At 38.3% G+C, this 27162-nt stretch overlaps 1 protein-coding gene across 4 annotated transcripts in view; it reads left to right on the forward strand.

Annotated features, from left to right (window-relative positions):
- Positions 1-27162, forward strand: part of Atp2b1 (ATPase plasma membrane Ca2+ transporting 1) — a 106871-nt gene that overhangs the window by 41327 nt on the left and 38382 nt on the right. For all 4 annotated transcript variants that reach the window (XM_057757621.1, XM_057757623.1, XM_057757624.1 and 1 more), the window contains exons 2-3: positions 10355-10783; positions 20418-20615. In XM_057757621.1, the coding sequence (XP_057613604.1) occupies positions 10576-10783; positions 20418-20615 (406 nt within the window). In that variant the 5' untranslated portion in view covers positions 10355-10575. The remainder of the gene's footprint in view (positions 1-10354; positions 10784-20417; positions 20616-27162) is intronic.

Here is a 27162-nt window from a genome sequence, read left to right on the forward strand (position 1 = left end):
CCTCTGCCTCCCTCCACTGCCTCCTGATTGCTGGGATTAAAGGCGTATGCCGCTGTGGACCTGAGAGGAATGGGAAATGAGTGTGATTGAAGGGTGTTGTGTGACATTCTCAAACAATCAGTTTTTAAAAAGTCCTCAAAAACAACAACTAAAACTTCTAAAATTGTTTTTCAGTGGGCATGGTGGCTCAAGCAAGTGAAGGCAGAAACAAGAGAATTCATCAAACTCAAGCCACCCAGATATAACACACTGAGACCTTGTCTGACACGTACACACACTCACACAGGCACACACCCCATTAGTTAAATATGTATTTTTTTTTCAGTATTGCTTAAGCAGATGGTTTGTCTCTTCTAGGGGTCGCTAATTAACCAGATAGACACAGGAGGAGGAGGACCAGAGCAAGTCACACATAAAAACACTTAGAAGCCAGCTTTTAGAGGGAAACTAGTATGGCCAAGGAGTCTGGTGACCTCAGGACCAGTCAGAACGTGTGACAAGATTCACAGAGAGAAAATCTGAAACTAGAACAATTCTAGGCGATGGTTTCAATGGGTGGCACTGGCCTTCAGTAGCAGGCAGAAAGCAAACCAAAATGAGGTCAGGATTACGTGTGGGGAAACAATTTAAAGGAGAAAGATTGGGACTGTGTGAGCAGCTTAGAGGCTCATTGGTGATGTGATGGAGTAAATTACAGTTGAAGACATTCCTAATGCCCAGACTGTGTGCACTTTATTGAGTTAACCATCAATCAAACGTTGCTTAATATCCTCTAAAATATAGCTTATTTTTCAGCCAAGTTGCTTGAAATAGCATGAAACTGAATATTGATTTTTTTTTTTCCAAGCTTCTCTTCAGTATCTATAGCTGGAAATTGCAAAAGGACCATCCACACTCAAACTACATATATAAAATAGAAATGAAGGCCTGGGAAAGTGTCTCTTCCTCTTAGCTTTGTGTTCAGTTTTGAAGTGCTGGTCCAAATCTTTGAAATCTAGAATTTTCAATTAATAAAACAGAAAACTCATGTTAATTTGCAGAAAAGAGTTAGCCTCCCTCGGTATTGCCAGCTTTATTTTTGTGAGTCTGTTCGGTGACATAATGAGCATCCTGTTTCCTTAAGCATTTAAGTGTAGGTTCTTGTGAATTGACAGGATAGAGGCTCTTAAGAACTGAGTAGGCCGGTGGAGCAGCTGGTGTGACATTCAAGTGTTCATGTTGCCTCTTAGCCCCTGAACAGAAGGAAAAAACACTGTTTTAATTTAGAAATCTCTTCCTTGACTATAGCCGAAAATTTCAACACCAGAGAGACTAGAAAATGATAGAACATTTGGTTCTCATATTTAGCCGGAGATATAGTATGTTCTTATATTTGGTAAATTGCACAGGATTATATAAAATTAACTTTATTTTGGAGCTCTTCAAAAGTCTCTGCCCACCCCAGCCAGGAATCTTACTGTAAAAATGAAAGGTTTAAGATGCCTATGTAGAATAACAGGATAGGAAAAAACGAAGTATAGTTTATCTTAGAGGTGTAAATAGGTAATAATTAGAGCATTTTCTTAAAAGTCGATATTTGAAGGTTAAACATTTTTAGTTTGAAAGAATTATTCACAGTATTTGTGTAATATGACGCTTAAGAAGAAACATATCAATGTACCTGGTATTAAAATCGAAAACAGTTGTACATACCAGCTCACAAAATATTTTTAGAAGGTGGTCTGCTTTAAGTTATTCTTGAAAGTGAACACTAGCACGATGCAGAATGATGAGTAATTTGCCTATTTTGTCCAGAAACTTTTGGATCAAGATGGATATCCAACAATTAGTTCTTGAGTCAGAGCATGGGTCACAGTTGTCTAGATAGTGGCTTACCAGAGCAACAGCAGGGTCAGCATCCCAGAAGTTGTTAGAAATTTAACTTTTCATAGGAAGGGGAAAAAGACAAAATCTCCTGAATCTCCTGAATCTCCATGGGGAAGGGGAGGGAGGGAGGGGAAAGGAGAGGAGAAAAATGTATAACTCAATAAAAATCAAAGAAAAATTGTAACATCAGGAGAGAGAGAGAGAGAGAGAGAGAGAGAGAGAGAGAGAGAGAGAGAGAGAGAGAGAGAGAGAGAGAGAGAGAGAGAGGAGAGAGGAGAGAGGAGAGGAGAGAGAGAGGTAACTTTTCACACTGCACTGTGTCAACTGAAGAGATTTCCAAGGTGGGGCCCAAGAGCCCTGCAAGAGTTACTGATAGACACTGCAGTTGAGAAACAGATCTGCTATATGTGGAATTAACTTGAGAATTTATCATAGTTTATTAAATTCAGAGGTTGTGGTTTGTTGACTCTGTAGGTACATCCTTGCAAGATTATGCCAATCTTCTCAGACATGTTGGTGGATCAGAGTCTACAAACTACTTGACCATAAGGCAAACAGTTCTCTAGTTGTTATCCAGGTATCTGTGCCTTCGATCGTTGACATTCAGAATGTTACCATCCGACAAGTGGTCTGTGCTGGAAAAGGCAGTTACCTACAGCTTCAGAGATGTGGTTGAGTCTATGCCCCTGCTTTGTTTTAGGCTGGCATACACTGTTATAGATGAAAAGTTAATGGGAATGAGAGTGATGTTGTGGGGAAGATGAGGAAACTGATTTTTCCCCCATACCTGTGAGCCACACTGCTGTAGTGTATTTTAATTGTGAAATTCTGAAATAATAGAAAAACAAACAGAAGTCTTGCAGTTGCACTTGCAAATCAATTTTTATTATCGAAAAGCCAATCTCATTTTTTGTGACTAAAAACCAGATGAAAACAGTTACCGTATCACCCAACCCTCCCACTGATTTCCTTGACAGTTCAAAAAGACCAGCAAGGTATGGACAGTGAAAACATGCAACCAGAGATGGCTGTGTGGTGGGAACAAGAATCCAGCAGTGGAAGGACTACAGAAACAGAAACTTCAAGTCGGGAGAGTGGCAAAGGGTAGCAGAGGTCGCCAGGACGTCAAATAGGAAAGACTGTGGCTCTTCAGGTTCAGGAATGTGGGAATCACTGGCCGCCTATACAGTGGTTTCTTGGGCACAGGAGACGCTAGAGTGGACTAAGTTGATTGTGAAGGGGGAAGTAAATGGTCTTTCCTAGCTGACAGTTTAGTATCCCTGTTTCTTAGGAGCACTGGCTTAGTTAATTCCTATGCTGATTTGATATGTTTTTATTTGACATGAGTATTTTTTAACAGTTTAATCCTCAAGTAAACATGCTTATCCTCCAAGCTTTATGACATACTAAAGCTCAAAATTGTTGCTTGGCCTCCTCTCAAAGATCTAGGGCCATCATTCAAAGTCATTGGCAGTAGTAGTGTATAATACATTTGAGACTCTCCACAATGTATATATGTGTACATGTATGTTTGTGAATCATGGTCTCACTGTGTGGCCTTAGTTGGCCACTCATTGTGTAGACCAGGCTGTCTTGAACTCAGACCCTAGTGCTTCTGCTTCTCTGTTGCAGGGATTAAAGGCATGTGTCACCCTGCACAGACTTGAGTACTTTATAATTTCTGTTGTCTAAAAAGATTCAAAGGGAAATAAAAATGGTACATCTTTAATACCAAGAGGGTTTGAAAACTCAAGTGCGTTCTCAGAAATCATAATGCACTTAGCATGTATTTTAAACATGTTGTTAGGTTCTGTTTTGTTTTATTTGAATTGTCATTACTTTGTTGCAGAGCTGCTTTTTCAAATAGGTTATAGCTCATTTCATAAACTGAGAGCGTTTCTAGTCAATAAACATTGAACCTTCAGAATATCACACATACAGATGGGAGTTAAAAATCAGTAGGACAGATTCTATCCTGAGGTCACACACAGTTCAGTGGGAAAGACTAGAGACAACTCAGATTGTTACAGCTGTGTGTAAACAGCTGTGACAAGTGACACGCTAGGTCCTCCTCTGTTCTGATAATCTACCCCCACCCTAAGACATTTGCTGAAACCTTCATGCTGGGGCTTGCAGCTTGACACAGCTGCAGCTACTTTTACAGTACTCAGTCTCTGCCTGGAGTAGTCTTCTAGAAGAGAGAAAGTAAGTTACTGAGGAGAGTAAAAATGGTATTCACAAATCTTCTGAGGTTTATAAATCAGTCATTGTGAACAGTGATTGCTTTCTGCTGTATCAGTTCTGTATAAATGAGATCATCCTTGGTGAATTTGTGTGTGTACATTAATAGGAATTAACTCATCTAACTAGGTTGTGAGTATGTTTAAGTCCTTTGAAAAGTATAAAACAGGAGTTCTGAGTAAAATTAAATTTGAGTCTCCCCTGGGTTTCCTAATTGATTTAATGAGATAATTTGAATACACTGTAACTTTTGGTTGTGAGCCTAGACTTTAAGACCTGAGCCATCTCTCCTGCCCACTGTAATTTGTAAAAGAAGCTCCCACTCGTGATTTTAAAATATGTGCTCTCCGAAACTATAGTATCAGACCGCATACTCTTTCCACTGTTACAGTAATGCTTGAGAGTTGACAGTAAGCCATTGCCACTTCTTAAAAGACTATTTCGGTTACTGAAAGGGTTCAGGATTTCAGGGTAGGAATCTGGTGAAAGGTGTTTTTTGCACTTCTACAGAAGTAGCTCTGAAGTAGTGTGGAGTACAGTGTCTTTCTGAGACGCGGTAGCCTAGTACGTGTCTTTCCCTTTGGTAGGTTCTCAGTGGAGTGGGCAGTTGACCAGTCTAATGTGGAGTATTTACCTACCCACCCTCTCCAGGGACCCTTTAAGTCAGTGGTTCTCAATTGTGGATCGCCACCCCTTTGGGGGCCACATATTAGATATCCTGCATATCAGATATTTACATTATGATTCATAACAGCAAAATGACAGTTATGAGTAATTTTATGGTTGGGGGTCACCACAATGTGAGGAACTGTAGTAAAGGGTCGCAGCCTTAGGAAGGTTGAGAACCATTGGTCTAAGAGTACAAAGTTCAAGTCAGGCTGTCCACTTTGACTTGAATATAATTGAAGAAAACTGGGTGTGGCAGGTTGGTTCTCTAGTTTGCAAAGCAGCTCTCAATAAAATGCTAGCCACAGTAAAAGACAGTTACAGAGGTGGGTGACACTTCTACTAACTGCCTGTCAAGGTACAAAGGAAATAAAATTAATTTTATTCTAATACCCTTGCATACATATATCCACATATGCTGAGGGGGAAAGGAGACTGAGAAAATGGAGTTCTTTAGTGAGCTGTAATTCCAAATTGTTTTTGAGTTCTAATGGCTAAGTTTAGAGCACAGTCATTTCGCTGGATGGCAGGTGGACCTTCTTAATATTAGCACATTGTTAGGAAGTATACCCTGATTATGTGATTAAGGTTGATGCCTATTATAATACATGATAATGCTGATTAATATCAAGTTAGCACGTTTAGCTTTGGATAAACTGGGCCTTTGTCTTTCATAAATACTGATACATTCGTATACATCATATTTATACAGTTACATTTTGGAATTAAATATAGGATGATCATACATGTGTGCCAATTAAATTTAGCCTCATTCCCATCTGTCTGCTTGGATCCTGATGCTGTTATTTAACATTTGCTGATTATTCTGCTTTAAATTTTTATATATTGAATAAGCACAATTTCCACATCTTCAGCTCACTAGCATACATTTAGAAACATCAAAGATTTGGGAACCCCAATTAAGGGGAAGTCTTGCTGCTAATACTATTAGTTGTATCAGCAAATGTTTTTCCTGTTTTATTACAGGAATCTCTTGTTGGTATATATTAAAATCATATCACGGAGTGTTTTCTATGACTTCATATTTCATTCCATCAGTTACTTAGCCCCTCTATGTTGTATTAAGAGCGGCGGCAGGGCTGCGTCCCACCACCCGGCTAGCTTTACCCGAAATAATTACACAGAAACTGTATTCTTTTGAACACTGCCTAGCCCATTAGTTCCAGCCTCTTATTGACTAGCTCTTACATATTGATCTAACCCATTTCTAATATTCTGTGTAGCACAATGAGCTGGCTTACCAGGAAAGCTCTTAACCTGCGTCTATCTGGAGTGGGAGAATCATGGCGACTCCTGACTCGGCTTCTCTCTCCCAGCATTCTGTCTGTTTACTCCACCCACCTAAGGGCTGGCCTATAAATGGGCCAAGGCAGTTTCTTTATTAAATGAAAGTAACTCCTCCATCACCTCTACATTTTTTTAGTTTGTGTAAATGATTTTTAAAACCCGGTTACCTGTGTTGATGCTAGATAACTTTCATACAACTTTCCCTGTGTTCTTTACGTCTGAAAAGAACTGAAGTTGTACACTGACAGTGCTGTCTCTGAACCTCGCTTAGCAGGTGGACTTCACAGCCGCCTTTTGTACCTCTGCTCATTCCTAGGGAAGCTCATGTGTGGTGAAAACCTACCCCTTGCCCTGCCACTTGATGGTTGTAGCCGTTTTGTCCTGTGCCAGGCTACAGCCGTCTTTTTCTAGAAAACCTCAGACTGCCAACAGTGACTTAATCAGAAATGCCATTCACTCTGGCATGAAGTGTACAGGCTGAGTGTTCTACGTCGAGTTGTGCGCTTTCCTTAAGACATCGCCTTTCTGAGGTCTCAACTTCCACTTCATTTTTCCCATTAGACCTCTAAAATGGAAGGTGAAAATTCTCTGAAGAACAAAGAGCATCAGAATAGGTCATCTGGTTTCTGTTGTATTTGAATCCAAAATAGTTTGTCTCTTACATGGCTGTTACTTTGAGGCTAAAAAATAGATTAGTTAGATAAATGAATGAGTGAATAAAGGGAAAAAAGCAAGAAAAGGGGGTAATAGATAACCTAGAAGTAGAAAACAGCCTGATATGTAATTTGGAGAGTGGCTCTTGCATTTTTTGGTGTTTCTTCTGAACATCTTTTCTCAGAACATCTCAGAAGGATGTTCTTGTTATTTAGTATAGTGGAACTGAACATCAATCATATACTCAGCCAAAGCTCTGTGGTTATAAGATAATAGAAAACTCAACTTCTAAAATCAGTTTCTTGATAAATTGTTGAAAAAACTAAGGACAGGACAGACATTACTCTTTGTGTAAACCAGGACTGAAAGGCACACGTCCATCCATGCATGCATCTGTCCATCATCCAGCCTTACATGCCTTCCCTATCAGATCATGGAGTACTAGGTAATGATCATAGCAGCTCTTTGTGTTTCTCTCAGAGTTAAGTTCAGTAAAAAGATTCAAGCTGGGAACACAGAGGCATCCTGGAAGTTTCATTGCTAGTCTGTTAGGTCTCATTCATATTTCTGAAGCAGAGAGAGCATGGGAGATGGTTTTCTCTGGAAAAGGCTGTTGAGGTGACAACAAAAGTCCATAGCAGTGTCTGTTGATAATTGATTTGATTGCATAAATCAGTATATTTGATGTTTGAACTTCTTTATTTTCAGGTAACAGAAATGTCCATTGTGACCTAGTAAGTGTGAACATCTAGGGGAGGCAGTGTTGTTAGAGTTAGGGGCACGGCACGGCACTTCTTCTAGCTCAATATTATCCCCTTCCTTAAGTTAAGGGTATCCAATGAATAGCATTCTTTTCTCTTTTCTAAATCTGTTGAGAGAACAAATATTGGTACCTAAGAATAAAAAATAAAAGAGCTACTGTTACTTTCCTAAATGAGCATGAGAGCAAACTGCCTTCTATTATAGAGTAGCTCTTACGATAGGGCAGAGAAGTTTGTTTTTGCAGAGGGTGACAGTTTATGCAGAGGCCATTTTCATATATGGTCAGAGTGTTGAAAAGAAGTGACTTATACACATTCAGCCTTAAATGGAACAACACACGCACACATGAATGAAAATATTACTAAAGAGTGGAAAGAATTTTAAGAACCAGAAGTTGAGGAAGCATCTCATGAATCAGTGCCCCCTAGATAATGACATTATCTTCTCAGCCATGAAAACACAGCAGCTATAGACATCTGCACACGATCAGCCCCATGGATAGAGGGAGGTGCCTGTGAGACCGGGAGAGCTACAGATCAGCCCCATGGATAGAGGGAGGTGCCTGTGAGACCGGGAGAGCTACTACTGCTGATGGCTTCTGCAGTAGAGAGGGTGTCCTTTCTCTAATAGAGTAAGTCGCCACTGGGGGAAAGAAGGAAGGATTCTGAGGGAAAGGAGAAAGGATACCAGAGGGTAATGGAAGGTGACTAAAAATACATTGTATTATAAAGCTCAAAAAAAAATTAGCTAAATGGAAGATGGTTTTGTGTGATGACAATGGCATTCTAATATTGAGCCCAGAATGACATTTTTCCTCTACTCCAGGCACTTTAAACAACAGTGAGCTTTATAGCATTAAATCTCAGTCTAGCATATACGAGGCATATAGCTATGCCATTCCTAAAAAGAAGGCAGAAAAGTTAAGAAACCTGTTCTCTGTCTCTAGGAAAATGCCTCAGGGAGAATCATCACATTCATGGCGATTGGTAGACTAGTAAGCCAGGAGTTATGGAGGAAATCTCTTTTGGAAACCAAGAACAAGTGGACGACACAGATACCCTTGTCCCAACACAGACAAGAATCTTTATTTTACCTCTTAGAATAATTAATCTGTATTACGGTTGATGTGATATTCTTGCCAACAAATTTGAGTATGGAAACTGACGATTATTAACTACAGTCTCTAGGTTTTTTTTTTTAAGTTGACTGTTAGAATAATTTATGTGGGTAGGTGGGAACCCCCTTGGCCTAGGCAATGAGTAAGATGGCAGTAGTTGGGCAAGTGTAGGGCTGTTAAGTGGGAGGAAGAAGCAGTGAGAGACAGTGCCTTCCAGAATCCGCCACTGTGTGTTCTTGCAGATTTAACCCAAGGCAGACAAGCTTTTCTCAGCTCGCCGGTAGACGTGCTTACCTTTTTGAAGCAACTTCCATTCCCATAGTTCTCAGGATGCTCCCTGAACAGATAGCACCTGTATTGTCAGGAAACTGTGGCCTACGTGCTTAATTCTGCTACACCTAACAACACTCCTGAGGTGTAGGCCCCAGCGTTTGTTGTTATAAACAGCCCTTCAGTTGACTTTGATGATGGCTGAAGTATGTGGACCACAAACCATGGTATACATCCATCCATCTGTCGGTTTTATAGATGAAAAGTAACTGTACTAGCCAGTGTCTTTTCCAGCTGCCAGACATTTTATTAAGTAGTTGGAGGGCTAGTTGCTTTAGAGACAGAGAAGTTGATTCAGTTAACTGAAGTTTGACTGTAGATGCCTTTAAAACAATGTGGTGGGGAAATGTCCAAGGGCTTGGGTGAAGGAGATGTCATCATAGGAAGGCTCAGCCAGACTCAGTCACTGCATGAAACATTAAGGATGGATTCAAAGATAAGAGTTCAAACCCAGGCAATTAGGATAATGGTGATCATGAAAGGGTATAGTTACCATACAATATTATAAATCCCATCTTTAGCATGTTAGATGAAGAATTGACAGGTCATTTTTAGGTCAGTTAAAAAGATGAAAGTACAGTGAAGAAATGAAAACTGTTCTTCTAGCTTTTATTAGCTATCTCATTTTTTAACCTTTCTGTGTTTTATTATTATGCTCATTCTTTTATTATCTGTCATGATCTGCCATAATTCTTGACTCTTAAGAGTAGAGTAACATGTAGATAAAGCAGTAAGAAAATGAAGTAGCGAGAAGGATTAAGGTGTAGACAGAAGTCCTGAGGTGGTAACCTGATGGGAACCGTGTGGAAGACAGCTTTAGAAAGCCACGGGACAGTGGAGCGGCAGAGTAGTAAAGAGCAGCGCGGGAAACTGTACACATTCAGTTTATTAGGCTTTTTGTGCTGTCACAGGCTGTTCTGTATGAAAAGGCTTAGCAAGCTAGGTTGGGCTCATGGGTAAGAAGGAACTCTGGCTTTTGAAACCATTCAACTTCAGATTCTTCAGCCATTGAGTTAGCTGAAAACTCAATTTGTCTAGCCTTACTGTTCTGGATAGAGTAAGAAATGATAGTATTTAATTTTAATAGTTAAATGAAAGGAAGAATTTAAAGCAGCTAGCAAAGTTGGAACTAACCACTTGGCGCCAAGCACTTCAACAGTAACTTAATAACAGTAATACACAGGCACGGAATTCAGGCATGCTATGCCGGTACATTTAATTGTGAGTTCTAATGACTAGATGCACCCTTTTTATTTAGTAGTTACACTGTGATCCGAAGGCACAGTTCACAAATATTTGTAACTACTGTACTTTGTTTAGCTACCTGGTGGCATTTAAGAAATATGCTTATGTGCATGCATAATACACTTGAGGATGAACCATTAACACCTAAATATTTTCTTCTTACAGATGTGTGCATCTCAGGATTGAGAGGAAGAAACAAGTCATGGGCCAGTGGTCAAGATACTTCTCTGGGAATTGTTGCTGCTGATACTACTTCACAGAGTCATACAATGAGTGTCTGGTTTAAGGAAGATTTTCATATTTAAAAGATTTTCATCTTGGAAATATACCAAGTGAAAATTTCATTCTTTTGGGAAACATTTTCCTCCTAATAAATTATACTTGTAATGGGCGACATGGCAAACAACTCAGTTGCATATAGTGGTGTGAAAAACTCTTTGAAAGAAGCTAATCATGATGGAGACTTTGGAATTACGCTTCCAGAGCTGCGGGCTCTCATGGAGCTCAGGTCCACAGATGCATTACGAAAAATACAGGAAAGCTATGGAGATGTCTATGGAATCTGCACCAAGTTGAAAACATCTCCCAATGAAGGTAGGTTTTATTGTGTGTTGACTAGTCACTCACTGGTTTAAAGCATACTGTTTATTCAGTTCCGATGGAAACATACTGTTTATATCGTCTTGGCCATTGCATGATTTTAGTAACGAGTTCTCAGATTGCTACAATATGTTAGCTAAACTTCCGTGTTGCAGAATGGCAAGCTGAAGTAATTTGTGCTTTTGTCTGCATTAGTGCTCCAGTTTACAATAACAAGATTGCCCTTCCACTGGAGATGAGCTGAAAGTGGTACCCCCAGGGGATCCAGTGGAAATAAACTGCTCACTAGCCTTCATTTTGCCGAAGCTTAAAATAGTTCTCATTTCCAGTAGCCGTCAAAGTTGTTTTCGCTCATGGGACTTAATCTAAACTTTTAATAATCAGTTGATGAGGCCTGAACACAAAATTTTAAATTAGGTGACTCTAAGTTTTTCACTTTGTAAACATTTATGTGGTCAAATTATGTTGAATTTCCCTATGTTTAAAACGGCTTTAGTTTCATGAGTTCTTTGTTTTACAGTGTGGACTTTGCTGTACTGTGTCATTTGAAATGAACTGACAAAGTTGGGTTTTTATATATTGATATTATTGTTCATAAAATGATGGATACAGAGTTTGAAGAGAGCATTCCCAGATTTCAGAGAAGAAAGTGAACAAGTATTAAATATGTAGTGTGATGATATCATATGCTTACAAGAAAAGCTAATGGAAAGGGGAGGCAGAAGTATTGGAGGTGCCTGTATTTGATTGTGACATCCTAAAGAACAGCTCTAGACATGAGGATAAATGTTCAGTAAATAAATACAATTTATTTTAGTAAGATTGGAAATTTTTATTTTTAATATTAATATCGATATATATTCCCAAGGCAGTAATAGAGAAATTATGAAGGCTGTTTTTCCCAACATTTTTATAGCACTAGTGTTGATGGCAATAACAGAAGGTAATTTTCAAAATTATTCAAGAATTTAAGTCAACCATATTTGAAAATATTTGTGTAGTTGTATGTGAATTGCTCACTCCTGATTGTGATAAGTAGGCTTTTTGAATTCCATGATGAACCATAGTGTTGCGGACCTCTGTCCATCCTCACCCTTGTCCGAAGACAACGTCATCTCACTGCTCGAGGTCTTTTTCTACAAGCTATCTCAAGATTTTTCTCTATCTTTTCAATTCATATATTGTAGAGTTCCTATTATACCTTAGTAATATGATAAAACTTGAAGCTTTTCATTATGTGAACATGATTTGAGATTACTTAAAGTTTTGACATGCTAGATTATACTTTAATATGCTGTTCACCATTGGTAGATTTATTAATTTTCTTTGCCCGTATGTACTTACTATGTTTCATCTGAAATCCAATTGATGAATACTTCATGATCAGCAAATTAATAGGAAATATTAAAGAGCCTTCGTCACATGCATTTGTTCATAAAAGGCATATTGAGTGACTAGGAATATAGCTCTGTAGCAGAGCCCTTACCTAGTACACAAAACCCCTAGGTAGAATGTCCAGCACTGCAAAAGCTGTATATTGAGCTTCAGTTTCAAAATATACATAATTGCCCTTCCCCCAACCATATTTTTATATTTTGTTTGTTAGAGTATTTCCTAATTACTGAATATTCCTCTCCAATGCCTTGTCATTTTCATGAGCATTTCTCCTTAATTTGCACTACAGTTTCTTTGATTAATTTTGAGTAGTATTTTACATTGATTTTGATTTAGTTAATGAATTAATTGGAAATTTTGCATCTCTTACATTCTGGGAAGAAGAGATTATTTACACTTGACATCATGATAGAAGCCATGAATGGTCTCTGGGGAACTGAATTAACACTTAACATTTTATCTTTATTGTTTTTGCCTTGGGGCATTAAATGAAGTTACGCATTTTTCCCCTCTTCTAGTTTTACAGAGTTCTTGATCACGTTCTTCATACTACTGTGATGAATGTTTGCTAAAATTTGTACAAACTGGTCTTTACAGCTCCTATATAAATTAATTTGTCATTTTGAAATGTTCCTTTTAAAAATTACAAAATGGTTCAATGTAAGCATTGTATTGTGCTTATAGTTACTGAAATAGAACCAAAATGGCACAAACTTCATAGAAATATTGTCAAAGGACTTTTCATAGCTTTCACTTATTAGAAATATTTCACTCCAAAGTCTAACATTGTGTCACTGATGAACCAGCCAAATCATAATGAGTAAGCAGCTGGAGCTTATGTAGCCAAGGGTGTGTCTAGACAGTAAATACCTTGTTGTTAGAAGAATTCGTATTCAGGGAAAATGAGAACTGAAATGTTTCTTCAAAGGACGTGGGTTGTATTGCTGAAACTACAGATACTCCCTGTCCCTTCAGTCCCTTTGTTTATGACTCATTCCTGGCTCAGCCTTTCAACAGACCTGGTGTCCTCATGTGTTCATAGATTCCGTCTATCTCCCTAAAACGGAAAGGCATTGGCAATTGTTAGAAGAAAATTCTAAGTGTAAAATCAAGTTTCATCTATCACTCAGAAGTTTTACTGAAATATAAATTTGCATGAGTATAGTATTAGAAAGTGTCTGCTATGTAGCAGGTACTTTTCTAGGCCTTGGGCTTATATGAATGAATAAAGCAAAGATCTGCACTTTATTCTCAGGAAAGGGAGACAGACAGTTGACCAAGTTAGATGTATAGTGACTAAATTAAATTTACAGTGCTAGTATATTTGGCATGAGAGCCTTGAATGGGAAAGGGAATCAGTTGTGCTGGAGATGCCTCTGTTAGATTGTGTAATGTCTGCAGGAACAAGACATTTCTTAGGAATAGCAACAGCAGAAACTATAGCACTTTCATTAGGTAACATTTTTGTGCTAGGTTGGTTATTTGTGCTTTCTTATAAATATTAATTTTATCCTTAAAACTCCTTTATTCTAGGTTATAAGCAAGAATGCCACCCCTCACTCAAAAAGGGTCAAAAGCCCAAGGTCACTTTAGCTGTGGTCTCATTCTGAATAGATGCTTTAGCTGACACGGTGTACTGCTTTCTCTCAAAGTTCAATTCGTATAACTTATACTAGAGCTGAGACACTGAGAAAGAGAAGCCTTTGTTCTCTTCTTAGTAGATTTCCCCCCAGTGGAAAAACAAACTTATTTTTGTAGTTACGTGATAGATGAATGGTTTCATGTGTCAACTTGCTGTCAATGACAAAATATTTGAGGTAGTCGACACTGAAAGGAAGAAAGGTTCATTTTGGCTCGAGTTTTAAGGATTCTTATCATGATTCCTTGGCCCGTTGGCTTTGGGGCATAAGGAAGCAGTAATGATTAGCAAGAGTTCATGGCAGGGGTACTCTTTCACTTGGTACTTGGTGGTGGGGAGGTGAGTGAACGGCCTCAGGGAAGTATTCACAATCCAGGCTGTGGTTTCAGTACCTACATCCTTTAAAAAGATGTCCTTCCTATCCAGGCAGCTGTGTTACTTCCTCATTTGTCCCACTAACTTACCACGTGTCCTCTAAAAATGGACTGTTTGAACCTGTTCTCAAGAATATGACTAATATGTTGACCAGTAGAACATGTTTGAGCCTACTAGGTTTTTTCCATCTTTTTTGATTAACCATCATAATTCTTGAGGGCATTGAAATTTAAAGTTCAGGGTAAAATGAAGTTGATACTTGAAATGTCATATTTTTTATGATATCTTTTACCTCTTTTAGAGCAAGCATTTATCTCAGAGTGTAGTTTTATGTCAGAACAATCTAACATCCTAGCACATAAGATTATTTTAAAGTATTTTTCTCTTGTATTGTATTTTCCTGTATTGACTCTCTCGTGCATACTCTAAATCCCGTTTCTCAGTCCTTTAGTTTTCACAGTTGCTTCTCTGCTTTCTCTGCTTTAACCCTGTGCTATCTGTCTTGTGCGCTACATTGGATGGCAGAGTAGACTGCTGTAGATTCGGGAATGCAGGCCTCTAGCTCCAGTGTCGTATTTGTCATGCAGTAATACCACACTAAACGCAGTAGTAGAACAGTGAAGTCATCAAAATTCAAAACAGATGCTGAGTTAATAAGCATGGCTTCTTGCACCACAAAGGGGAGAAGTCAAGTAAAACTGAACTCTTTAAATAATGATTGTCGAGATTAGGTAAAAGAGGGGCTTTAAAAAAACAACAACAAAGGAGGCAAAAGATGACTACAGAGAGCAACAAACAAGGGATACATTGGGAAGCAGGATAGGATCAATAGCCATTGTCGCTGGTTGCCTAGTTTCCATGTTTTAAATGACAGTTCATGTTTGCACTCTCTAGAAGTAAGTCGCTTGTACTGCTGGACTTTGACCGTGTCTCCGTGTTGTGATATATTTTAACTCTTTGAGAAAATTGACCTTCCCCTAGGGATAAATCACTATTGATTTAACAGGCTAGTACAAAAATGCTCTGATGTCCCATGGTTTGTGCTTGACTTTGCAGATTAGTACAGACGTTCAGCCAGTGATTGTATGGTCACGGTGTGCTTGCGTGTATGGTTTTATGCTTGTGAGTTCTGTGATCCTGCATGACCTTGTCCTAGAAATGCACTGACACTTTAGTAGAGAATTACATGTTATTTTGGTGCCTGAGCTGGTCACTTGTTTTCGTTTCTTATAGATTTTTTAAAGGTTGTTTTAACTAGTTCTCCATCTAGTAGCATGGATATAATTTTAAAAGTCATAACGTGAGCCTGAAGTAGAATGTCCTTGGCTGTCTGTTGTGCTTCCAAGTTTAAATTTTAGGTAACAGTAGATTGAATTCCTTTTCAAATACTCCCTCTCCGTCTTCCCAACATATTCCTGGAGTTTTTCTTGCTATTAGACGTTGTTGCTCCCCTCCTGTGCTTTCCTAGGCTGTTACTGTTCTGCAGGTTTCTGGTGATTGGTGCTTTGGACAAAGCCACCCATTGCTGTTACCTTTGACTTCACGAGCCATCACCTGGGTGCTGGTGGTTCCCATGTTAGCAGTTCCAACCCAGGCTGCCCCAATTCCTCATTCTTTCCCCACATCTCAGTTTACTGAAACTCTTCAAACCTTTCTGCTGAAACTGTTACCCATGTTGCTACTTTGACTTTGATGTGAAATTTTCCCCCCATTCTCAAGTGGTCTTGAGTCTTGAGAATTCTAACTCCTAACTTTCTCTTTACAAACAGGGTCCCCTTCCCTGCTGTCGTCAGTTTACCATGTGGGTGGGATTCACTGTCTTGTCGTATGGAAATTCAGCTAGGGTCATAATTGGTGCCTCTTCCATACACTGTCATTTTTTCTCATAAAGCGGAATAGTTTCTCATTGCTTTTGTAGTGACACTTAGACTTCTCGGGGGAGACCTGCAGCTCTCCTCGTGATCTGCTCTACCTGACCTTGCTAAGTTGATCCCCCTTTCCTGTTTCTGATTCTTCATGTTGGAAACAGCAAATGTTGTTTGGATTCATTTCCCCACATGGATTCCCGTAGTATGTCCTCCACTGCCATCTAATATGTCATATACTGGGTGTGTCTGGGTGGTTGCTTGTTAGTCACCCCTACCAAACTTAGTTCATTAAGGTCAAGAGCCAGGAAAGGCATCCTGCCTGACACATCTCTTGTATGTTCAGTACCTTTCCATAATACCTAGCACATGTACCATATGGAAAAGAATACTAAATCTGACTTTAGATGGGTGGATCTATAGTTTGAGGGCAGGTGAGGGATCACCTCTTTCAAAGCTAAAACAAGGAACACATTTCCATATACTTTTTAGTCAGCATCCTCCCCTCCCACCTTCACTACAGCCGTCCCACAATCCCATATGTGCATATGTACACAGATATACATCCATAGTCACAGTTTCTGGTTGTATGTGGAATGTATTAGCCCTTATTCAAACACTGCCACAAACTTCCCCCTTTCATAACATGGAATCAGCTGTTGAGATGCCGTATTTTCTTGATATAATTGAATTTTGTCCTGTCTCTCCATTGAAGTGTCAGGTAGATAATACTGATGATATATATTGTCTGTTCATAGGATCAATTTTAGGCTATTTTTACTCCCTACCTTGATGGATATAGACATGTAAAGTGTATAATTTTGATGCTGCTTTGTATGAGTTGTGGTTGTATTTTTTCTTTATGAAGCTAACTGTGCTATTAGAAGATCAGTCCTGTGCTTGACCTTGACCTGGTTGCCACTGTGCTCTAATCAACCAAACAGAGATTTTTATTGTATTTATTGATGTTATTTTTAATAATTTGTTACTTCTGTAGTTTAAAAACTAAAGAAGTTTCATCACCCACTGTACTCTTCTTGAAGTGGCAACATCTTCCTAATCTCTGTCAGACTGATACCCTGAGCCTGAATTCCATCCCTTCTTTCCTCATCACAGATCTTATTTTAATAATAATCATGATTTCCTATGTCATTTCTGTCATCTACTCAATTTTTCTCTTTTTTTTTTTTTTTGGTAGATACCTTGCTTTAATATCACCACCCATCCTTGAAAACACAAAATACAAATAATACACACTTTAAGTCATTTTTCCAGTATATTTCTTCCCATTGTATCATAATTGGGGTGGGGGGAAGCAATGGATATTGCTGTTTCTACTGGTCATTATTATTGTCTGTTCAATTCCGGCTAATCAAACTTTCTTCCACACTTTGCTACAGGAAGGGTCTTAATCAAGGTCATTGTCTTTTGTCTGATAAAAGAAAATAGTTTTCTGCCTTTATCTTACTGTGCCTTCTCATATCACATCAGCGTCATCTTTTAAACCTTTTTCTTATGGAAACCTTTAGTACTGCTCAGACAAGCTTCCTTCTGCCCTGGGGTATGTCTTGGTGTGCATCCTTCCCCTGTACACTTCATTTTATCCTTCCTGCCTGCTTATTCTGTCTTTCATGGAGCCAGTGTCTCCAGAATCCTTGTGTGTTGCTAACCCTCTGTTTCAAACTTTGCACAGAAATTCTGATTGGGACTAGCAGTCTGCTTACTAGATACAGCCACTTGATTGTTCACATCTACAAAGCAGAACTATTAATTCCTCCTTCCCCTTTAACTAGCCCAGCAGTTCCCCAGGCCTGCCCTACTTGGTAAATAACCACCACCCACTCACATGCACACACACACATTAGCTGTGCTTTTCAGTTAGACCCACCAGCTTCAAACATTCCATTAAACCACCCCCATTCAAGTTCATGTGCAAAAAGAAAAAAGAAAAAAAGAAATGTTAAAAGTTAGTTCTAGATACCATTCGTTATCCTTCTCACTCCCTTTCATCCCACATCCAATCATTCCTCATCTTGTCTGATCTCTTTCCAAGTAGCTGGCAGATCCAGTTACTCCTCTCAGCCTCTGCATCCAAAACCCAGAATCAAGTACTTTTGTCTCTTTGTACCACAGCCTCACTGGTCTTTTCCCTGGAGCACTCCAACATGGCAGTGTAAATGACCTTTCTAATTGCACACTAGTTATCACTTCCCTGCCTTAAAACCTTCAGGTAGTTTCCATCCCAGTTAAAGTGAGTAATAAATAGTCTTCCGTGAACTCCCCCGTGATCTGGGCTCTGGGTCTTTTTATTTTTTTCCTTTCTTTCTTTTTGACCCCTTCTTTCTTTCCTTTTTGATCACTGAAGCTTAGCCCAATGGTTTGCTTCCTGGTTCCTAACTAAATCTTGTAACCTTGCTTTGATCTCTGTCTGGCCTTTGCATTTATGCTACTGGAAATGCTTTGTTCTGGTCTTCTCATGGTTGACTCTTCATCATTCAGACTCATTTAGATGGTGGTTTGTTAGAAAGGCTAATGTCCACTGAGAGAATTCTGGTGGCCGTTTAAAAATAATTTTCACTGAATTATAAGTATCTTAAATTTCTTAATTTTAACTTTGTGTTTGTCTCTCTCTCTCTTCAATGTAATTTACACTTGCTGAGTGTAGAACTGGCCCCAGCATGTGGAACAGTGTCTGTAAGTAGTTAATGATCAGTAAATAGCATATTTGGGCAATTCACAAGACTTCATGATATTAAGATTATTAAATCTAAAAAATTAAAGATTTTATTCCAAATGGGCTTGAAACTTAGTAGTACTCAAATTTGTAACCTGTCTTCTCTCTACATAATAAACTTTACCGTTATTTATGATTTACAAACTTAAAGCCCTCTCCTTGTCTTTAAAACAACCTTGTAAGTTATTCCAACAAAGAGTACTGCTTCCCCTATCCCCATCCCCCACTCCTGCAGCCCCAGGAGGCAAAGTGACACAAGATTTCAGTATGGGACATGTATCTTAGGTCTTCTGATTCGCCAGCAACCTCATTGTTGAGGGTTGTAAGCATATGCTTAACCATATATGATAGGTTTTGTGGGAGTGAGTTTCCTTGTGTGACAGCTCTGACTGTCCTGGAACTCCCAGAGCTCCACCGCCTCTGTCTCCCAGGTGCCTGGATTAAAGGTATGACCCACCATAGGCCTCCTAACCATGTATGATGTTTAGAAGAATTAGAAATCCTTAAAGCTGCCTCCTTTTCATTTTGCTTTCTTTAACTTTGTGACTTTTCAATGTTAACATAAAACATCTGTAGCTATTAAAAGATAGATTTGACCTAATGTTTTATAGTTATAATGGTAATATTTAAACTAATCAGATGTTGATTTTATGATCAGTGATAATCTCTATTCAGTATGAGTTTTAAAAAATATATTTATACACATTTCTTAGATAGTGGAGACCAGCACAGGGCAGACTAGAACTCATCCTCCTTCCTCCTCAACATGAGGTAACTGACGTGACTAAACAGTTACCCAGACTTCCAGTCATCTTTATTACTGTAGTCTTCTCTGTTTTTGTTCTGGTGACTCCATCTTTAACATCTGGCAAGAACATTCTCAAATATTCTTTTGAAATAAAGTCAGTCATGATGTTGGATTTGTATGTTCGTCTCTTGTTCTAGCAGTGCAGTCTGATGTCTCTTCAGCTTTCTGCTTACCTGGGCATTGAGATGAACTGAGACAGTGAAGACACAAACCTTCTAGAAATGCGGGTCTTTCCTGTTTGCTTTGTTGCTGCCTTTCATAAATAAGCTTAAAAAAAAGTTTAAAAAGTAAATAAGTATAGAAAAAGTGTTTTACTGATTAGCTAGCCACCATTCAGTACCTAAAGGAAATCTGCCTTGTGTGTGTGTGTGTTTTATATATATATTTTAACATAAAAAAAAAACCCTATCAGATTGTCATAAAAGGTTCTGGTATCTTGGTGTCTATAAGAAGGATGGTCAAAATAAGCAGCTAAGAAAGTGAAAGTGGAGTTTTAAAGCTATTTTAAAAAGGTGTTTTTGCAGTGCTGAGATCAAACCCTTCCACATGCTGCAGGCATTCTACCACTGAGCTTCATCCCAGCCCATGTGATCCACTCTTGGTTTAGCTACTTAAAATGTATGCTTCAAGGAAAGCTCTGTGTGTTTCTCATTGACTTACCTGTGTGTTTAGACTAAAGAGCACAAGGAAGCGTTCTGCTATGGGCTTGAGAATCAGTCTAAAGTGTAACAAATTAATATGCTTGAAAAGAGTGGATACCTTCACTTTCGAGTTGTCAGACTTCACCCAAATTTGTTTCTTTTTTTTATCAGGTTTAAGTGGAAACCCTGCAGATTTAGAAAGAAGAGAAACAGTGTTTGGAAAGAACTTTATACCTCCTAAGAAGCCAAAAACCTTTCTCCAATTAGTATGGGAAGCATTACAAGATGTAACTTTAATTATACTAGAAATTGCAGCCATAGTATCATTGGGCCTTTCTTTTTATCAACCTCCGGAAGGGGATAATGCACGTAAGTAAATTGGGGGGGGATGCTTTGTGTGATGCTAGTTCACTGAATTTGCTTAATAAGTAATAATAATAATAAAGCCAGGGAATATTTATTGGCTGCTGTGTGCTAGGCTCTGTTCTAAGCACTTCAAATATGTTATCCCAAATGATTTTCACAGTAACTCATGAGTTTCGGTGTTGCCTGCGTCATATAGGGAATTACAGTTTAATTGTTCTTCCATGCATGTGTCGTGTGTAAACATAGTTAGACATCTGGGCACTACACGTGTATGATATAGCCTGATATTGAGGGTTCAGGTTTTTAAATTTTGATTTTGTTTTATATTGAAATGTTTACACACAGGTTTAGTGCAGTACTTGAGAGGAAGGTATTATTTTTCCCTTATACTCAAATGCATGAGATCAAGGTGTTAAACTTCATGTCTTTGGATTGGGGAGTATTTGCAAAATACATAATGAAATTCTTGAAGAAAGGACCTCTCTAAATGCCACATATATTTATGATTCAGACATATATGCCTGAAGATATTTTATACAATATTGTAAATAATTATCTGCACAATTTCCTGGCTAGAGTTTTTCACTGCGGCATTGTGTCTGTGCTCAAAAAGTTCCAGATAGTTGAGTGTTTTGGATTCTTGAAGGTTGAGTCTGTGGGGACTTTGTGACCTCTGAGGAGGTCTCGCATAGGAGATGCAGATCAACTTCTGTGTCTATCCAACTCTTTTTGTGCTTCTCATGTGATCTTTCGACTTCTTGTTTGCCTTCTAAAAGGCTTTATTATAATGGAGATTATCATTACTGTATGCTGTATCCTGGAGAATCTAGCCTGGATTTTGAATACTACATTCATGTCATCCCACAGTATTTGACATCAGGGGACTGATTTCAGAATGTTTTGTTTGTGAAAGCTTCTTTCTTGCACTTTCTGTACTATGATCAGTTTAATTTTAAAAATTGCTAGCTCTAGAAATTGGCTAGGTAAAATACAAAAGAAATTTCACAAAGGTGTGCTTAGGACTTCTGTGAACACATGTGTCTTACTGATTTTTAAGGAAGTCAGTCACAGAATATGCCCATATATCTTAAAGAGTGTAGGGCAGAAATTTTGAGCAGCGGTACTGTTAAAATTTGAACAGTTCTTACTATTCTGAACCATTCTTTCAGTTAAGGCACCAAAAATATATCCAGGTTTTGTAATCTGTCTCATAGGGACATAAAATTGTCCCTACATCAGAATCACTGGTGCAGGTCAGAAGATATTTTGATAATATATTTGTCAGTATTTATGCAAAAACCAAATAAAATTTTATTTAAGCAATTAGTGTATGGTTTGTTTTGTTTGTGAAAAAAAACTGAAGACAAGGTTATCAGAAGGAAATAATAATTTACTGTAAAATACCTTTAGAATCCTTCCAGATTCTAAAATGTCCATATTTGCCTGTGTGTAGTCATCTGTTTGTGTGTGTGCATGCTTTTTGCATGTCTAAAACATACAACTGAATTTTTCAGTTTTCCACTACACAACCTTTATTATTGAATATTGAAAATTGATATTCTAGATTTTAGTTAAAAATTAATACAAAAAATATACTACGAGACCAGCCTGGTCTACAAGAGCTAGTTCCAGGACAGGCTCCAAAACCACAGAGAAACCCTGTCTCGAAAAAACTTAAAAAAAAAAAAAAATATATATATATATATATATATATATATATATATACTAGCAGTTTTTTCCAAGACGATAAGGAAATTTTTATTTTTAGTGGCGTGAGATTTATTATGAGCAAAGTCTAGGTCAAGTGTCTCCTCAGATGTCTTAGAAGTTCTGCTTAATACATCTGAGGTGACAATCTAGTTATCCTAAAGCCTTTTCAGAATCCAGTAGAACTAGTCGATGAAACCTAGGCTTTTGTCCCATGGTAGAAAGTTTTTTGGTTGTTGCACTTTGTTTTACTTTTAAGAGTTGTATGTATACTACCCGTATGCTGTTGTCCCGATACTTTTTCATATCGAAACATAGTGACTTTAAAGAAATCTATATTAACAGCATTTCTAACTAATACTGTTTGGCAATGAAATACAGTATTGCCATATATATAATTCTCGAGTCACTAGTATCTGATGTCAGTGATTCTCAGACTTTTTGGTCTCAAGCGGACCCTTTACTCTTGCTCTTGAGGACTGACTCAAAGAACTTTTGGTTATGTGAGTTAGGGTATAGATATTCCCTATGTGCTAAATTAAAGTGGAAATGTTTAAAGTATTAATTAACTTGATTGTGGTAATTATTTCTCAGGGTATATATGAGTCAAATTCCTACATTAGGGCAAAGGAGATGGCTCAATTGGGAAAGTACATATAAAAATCAGGCATACACTGTTAAAAGACAAGACAGGATGATTCCTGGAGCTTGTGGGTTAGCCAGCCTAGCAGAATTGGTGAGCTCCAAGTACAATGAAAGACATTGTCTAAAAAGTAAGGCGAACACCTGGCCTGAACACAAACATGCACACAAGCATATGTGCATACCCATATAAAAATATTTTATTGACTTAAATATAGCCATGTTTTTTTACTGTCCTCATCAAGCTAAATATTTTGTTAATGAAATTTAGAATATAAGACTATTGCAAATTGGTATAGGTAGCATTTCTATGGAAAGTCATTAACATCCCCCATCTCTACATAAATAATTTTGAATAAAATAACGAAAAGAAGATCATGTAGCTCAGACTGGCGCCAAGCTTGCCTTCTTCCCCATTTAACCTCCAATGCTGGGGATTACAGACACATGCTGCCACACTCACTTAGCATTTCTCATTTTAGTGTGCCTTTTATTACTGACTGAACTAGAGCTGAGATCTCGTGTGTGTCTGTATTCAGTGGGTCACGTCCCATGTAATGTGATTGATCCTTGATGAAATAATTTTTAAAAGGTTATTAAATAAGGAAATTTTAAATGAAATAACTGCCTTGAGGTAGATGTAGGTGGAATGTAGACTTCATATCTCTCACTTGAATATATTTCCAGGGGAATGCTTTTAGTAAATTGTATTTGCAGTAGGACTGAAAGCATTAAACTTTTTATACCTTTGATCTTGGATTACTTTCTTTGCCCCTATTGCTTCTAAAAGTGGTCACCAGTCAGAAAAAGTCTTAGTTTCGAGGGATACTGTACTACCCTCTGTTCAAAGATCATGTGATCTTGGGTAATGTGGAGTGGAGCCATATATGAAATGAAATATGTTGTTGTTTCATGTTTTCTTTGAAACACTCAATATTTTAGTGATAAATATGTGTTTCAGTTAAAACTAATAATTACATCATTGTTTCATAATTCCTTTCTCTTAACCTCTTTTATATTATCTTTAATCTTTTATAGTTACTTTTAGGAAAAATTTGAACCCATACCTCTGAGTGGTGAATATAATTATGTATATTTGCAACTGTATTTTTAAAATATATAATTTCAAAAGTAGAAATTGGAAAAATAAAGGGATAAAGATTAAATTGTTATTTTTTTCTATAGTAATAACTGTAAGAATTTTTGAACTTAATTTTGGCCTTTATTTTCATGATTTTACTGGGAAGAGGTTATAGTAAAAAAAACATGCTTACCAAGTCTTCATTGGTTCTTGGTCCTTTCTGTCAGTTACAAAGAAGCTTTGTTGAAATGGTAATACCAAAAAAAAAGAAAAGAAAAGAAAAAAAGAAATGGTAATACCATCTTTTGTTTTTATACTTTTAATAAATGAAAGGGAAATTCCTGCAGGTGCTTCATTTGGATAATATTTTAGCTCATTACCAGGTTACTGAAAGTGTTCAACATGGTATTTCGACCTTTGTCTCAGGGTTTCTGTTGCCATGTAGAGACACCATGACCATGGCAACTCTTATAAAAGAAAACATTTAATTGGGGTGACTTGCAGTTCATAGGTTCAGTCCATTATCATCATGGTGGGACATGATGACATGCAGTCAGACATGGTGCTGGAAAAGATGCTAAGCGTTCTACATCTTGGTCCAATGGCAGCAAGAAATGAACTGAGACACTGGATTTGGCTTGGGCATTTATGAGACCTCAAATCCCACCTCTGCATGACATACTTCTTCTAGTAAGGCCATACCTCCTAATAGCGCCACTCCTTATGAGCTTATGGAGGCCATTACATTCTAATTATCACAGCTTTTATGTGTTTTTGAATCCAGACGTAATCTAATTCAGAGTTAGTCTCTAATGTGTATGGGGTCTCTTTACATATGTAAATCCTGAATTGGCTATTGTACCCAGTGACATGGTCATTTCTTCAGCCTGAAAATAATTAAAATACAAATTCCGATAACTGAATGCTTTGTTCCCACTGAAAGCTGAGTTCTGATAGCTTCCAAAATACTTTTTTGTGATTATTAACTTCATCCCAAGTGGATCTTACGCTTTTCCTTTCTTCCTTGAGCGTTCCACATGTTCTTCTCCAAGACTGATAATTGCCCAGTAACCTTACTTGCCAGGTTCTTTCTTCGGTCTCTGCACACTTCTGGAATACGCTTAATCATTTCTGCAGTTGCTTATTTTCTCATTTTTAGTTTCAGTTTTCTTCTCAGCTTGTCCAACCAGTAGCTTCAGACGTTTCGGTTCAGCTCAGAGAGCATGATCTCATGTAGTATTCCAAAGAATAGATCCCTTCTGAGTTTCGGGAAAGGGTGTTGTCAGCGGCAGCATGGTAGCACACACCTATAACCCAGTGCGTGGGAGACTGAGCCGGAAGATGGAGAGCTTGAAGCCTGCACGGGCTATGGAGCTGAAACACAAAGAAAAGCAAACAAGACTCCCTGCATATGTATCCCTTCTTCATTTTTCAGAGGATCGCCATGGACCACTGACTCAGTCTTAGACTAGATTAGATTATAGCTCCAACGAACAAGGGCCAGGTCCTTTTCCTTTCTGCTTTTCTGCTTTTTAACAATTCCTACTGACTTCAGTCTCCCCCTGGAATTCTCTTTCCTTCCATCTGTATGCTGGTGGTCCCTGATGACCATTTGACATGTTGTGGGCATCTTAGACCAACTTTCTCTGCTCATTCGGCCTCACTTTATTTTGCGATATACAATCATGTTATGTTTTTGCTGTGAACTTATGAATGCTTAATTATTGACGCCTTACCTGAAACTCGGTATTTCTTCGCTCCCTAACTACCTTGGTTTCCTAAAGTAGTGTCTGCCACAGTAGGTTCATGTGGTAGAACAGACAAGTATCAGCTGGCTTAACTGCATGCTACAGAAGCCAAGCTGTGACCACACTGTAGTAAAACTGAGAATGATTTGGCGGGTGTACATCACCTTTAGCTTTTTACTTATATCTTGTCTGCCCTCTGTAGTAATAGCAGATAGCCTCTCATGCTAAACAGCCACATTTTAAGTGCAAAGGGAAATTTCTTATGGGAAACTGCACAGTGTTACTCTAGTGAACACAAATCGTAACCAAGGAAAACAGCTTTAGTGCTGATACAGAAAAAGTTTAATGATCTGGGAAGAAGATGAAGTCAGCCACAGCATTCCTGTCAGCCGACATGTAATCTAGAGCAAGGCCCTGATTTTTAATTCTGTGAGGACTAAGAAAAGAAAGGAAGCTGCAGAAGAAAACTTGGAAGCTCGCTGAGGTTGGTTCATGAGGCTTAAATAAAGGGCCCTTCTCAGTTAATCCCAGCCTGAGGGTCAGGTGCTGATGCAGGCGCTGAAGATGGAGCTGGTGGCACTGAGGAGCGTGGCTCTACAAGACTGTCTCAGTGTCAATGGAACAGCCTTGTCTGGGAAGAACATACCAGAGGGTTGGCAGTTAAAGAAGATTTCAGTGCCCGGCTTCCAAGGGCAGGCTCATTCTGCCTACTCTGCCTGTGCTCTGTAAATGGGATAGCAAAGCCTGGCTCATGGTGCATCTATTTCGACAAGCCCACAGTTGAGGTTCCCTGTAATTACGGATCTATACATGCATGAAAGTCAGCCTTCCACATCTCAGCAACCACCACAATAAAAGGAGCTATTGAACACTCGGATCATCATTGACAGCTTGTAGCAATAAAGTTATTAATAAATAGGATATATCCATTTTTGGACTATATATATTTAAAATAATACTATATACTTATATATAATTATATATTAATGTATTGTGCTATATGTATTCTGTTGCTCAGTAACAATGCACCTGTTCACTCAAGAACTCCAGTGAAGCTGTATGGTAAAACGAATGTTTCTACATCTGCTTGTTCATCATCTGTTCTACAGCCTATGGACTCAGAAAGTAATTTTCTTTGGGGTATCTTTATTTAAGAAACACGTTTCCTAGGTAATTTGACAAAGGAAAGGTAAACTAAAAATCTAAGGGAAGAATTCATCAGCCAAGATGCCGTAAAGGACATCATGGTTCGTGGAGGAAAGCATCAACAGTAGCAGCGACTTGGAAGACGTTGATCTACCTTCATGGATAACTCCAAGGGGTCCTTGACCACGGGAGAGGAAGTAACAGACAGGGTTGACTGCACTAACTT

The sequence above is a fragment of the Chionomys nivalis genome, chromosome 25, assembly GCF_950005125.1.
Source record: "Chionomys nivalis chromosome 25, mChiNiv1.1, whole genome shotgun sequence".
Lineage (NCBI taxonomy): Eukaryota > Metazoa > Chordata > Mammalia > Rodentia > Cricetidae > Chionomys > Chionomys nivalis.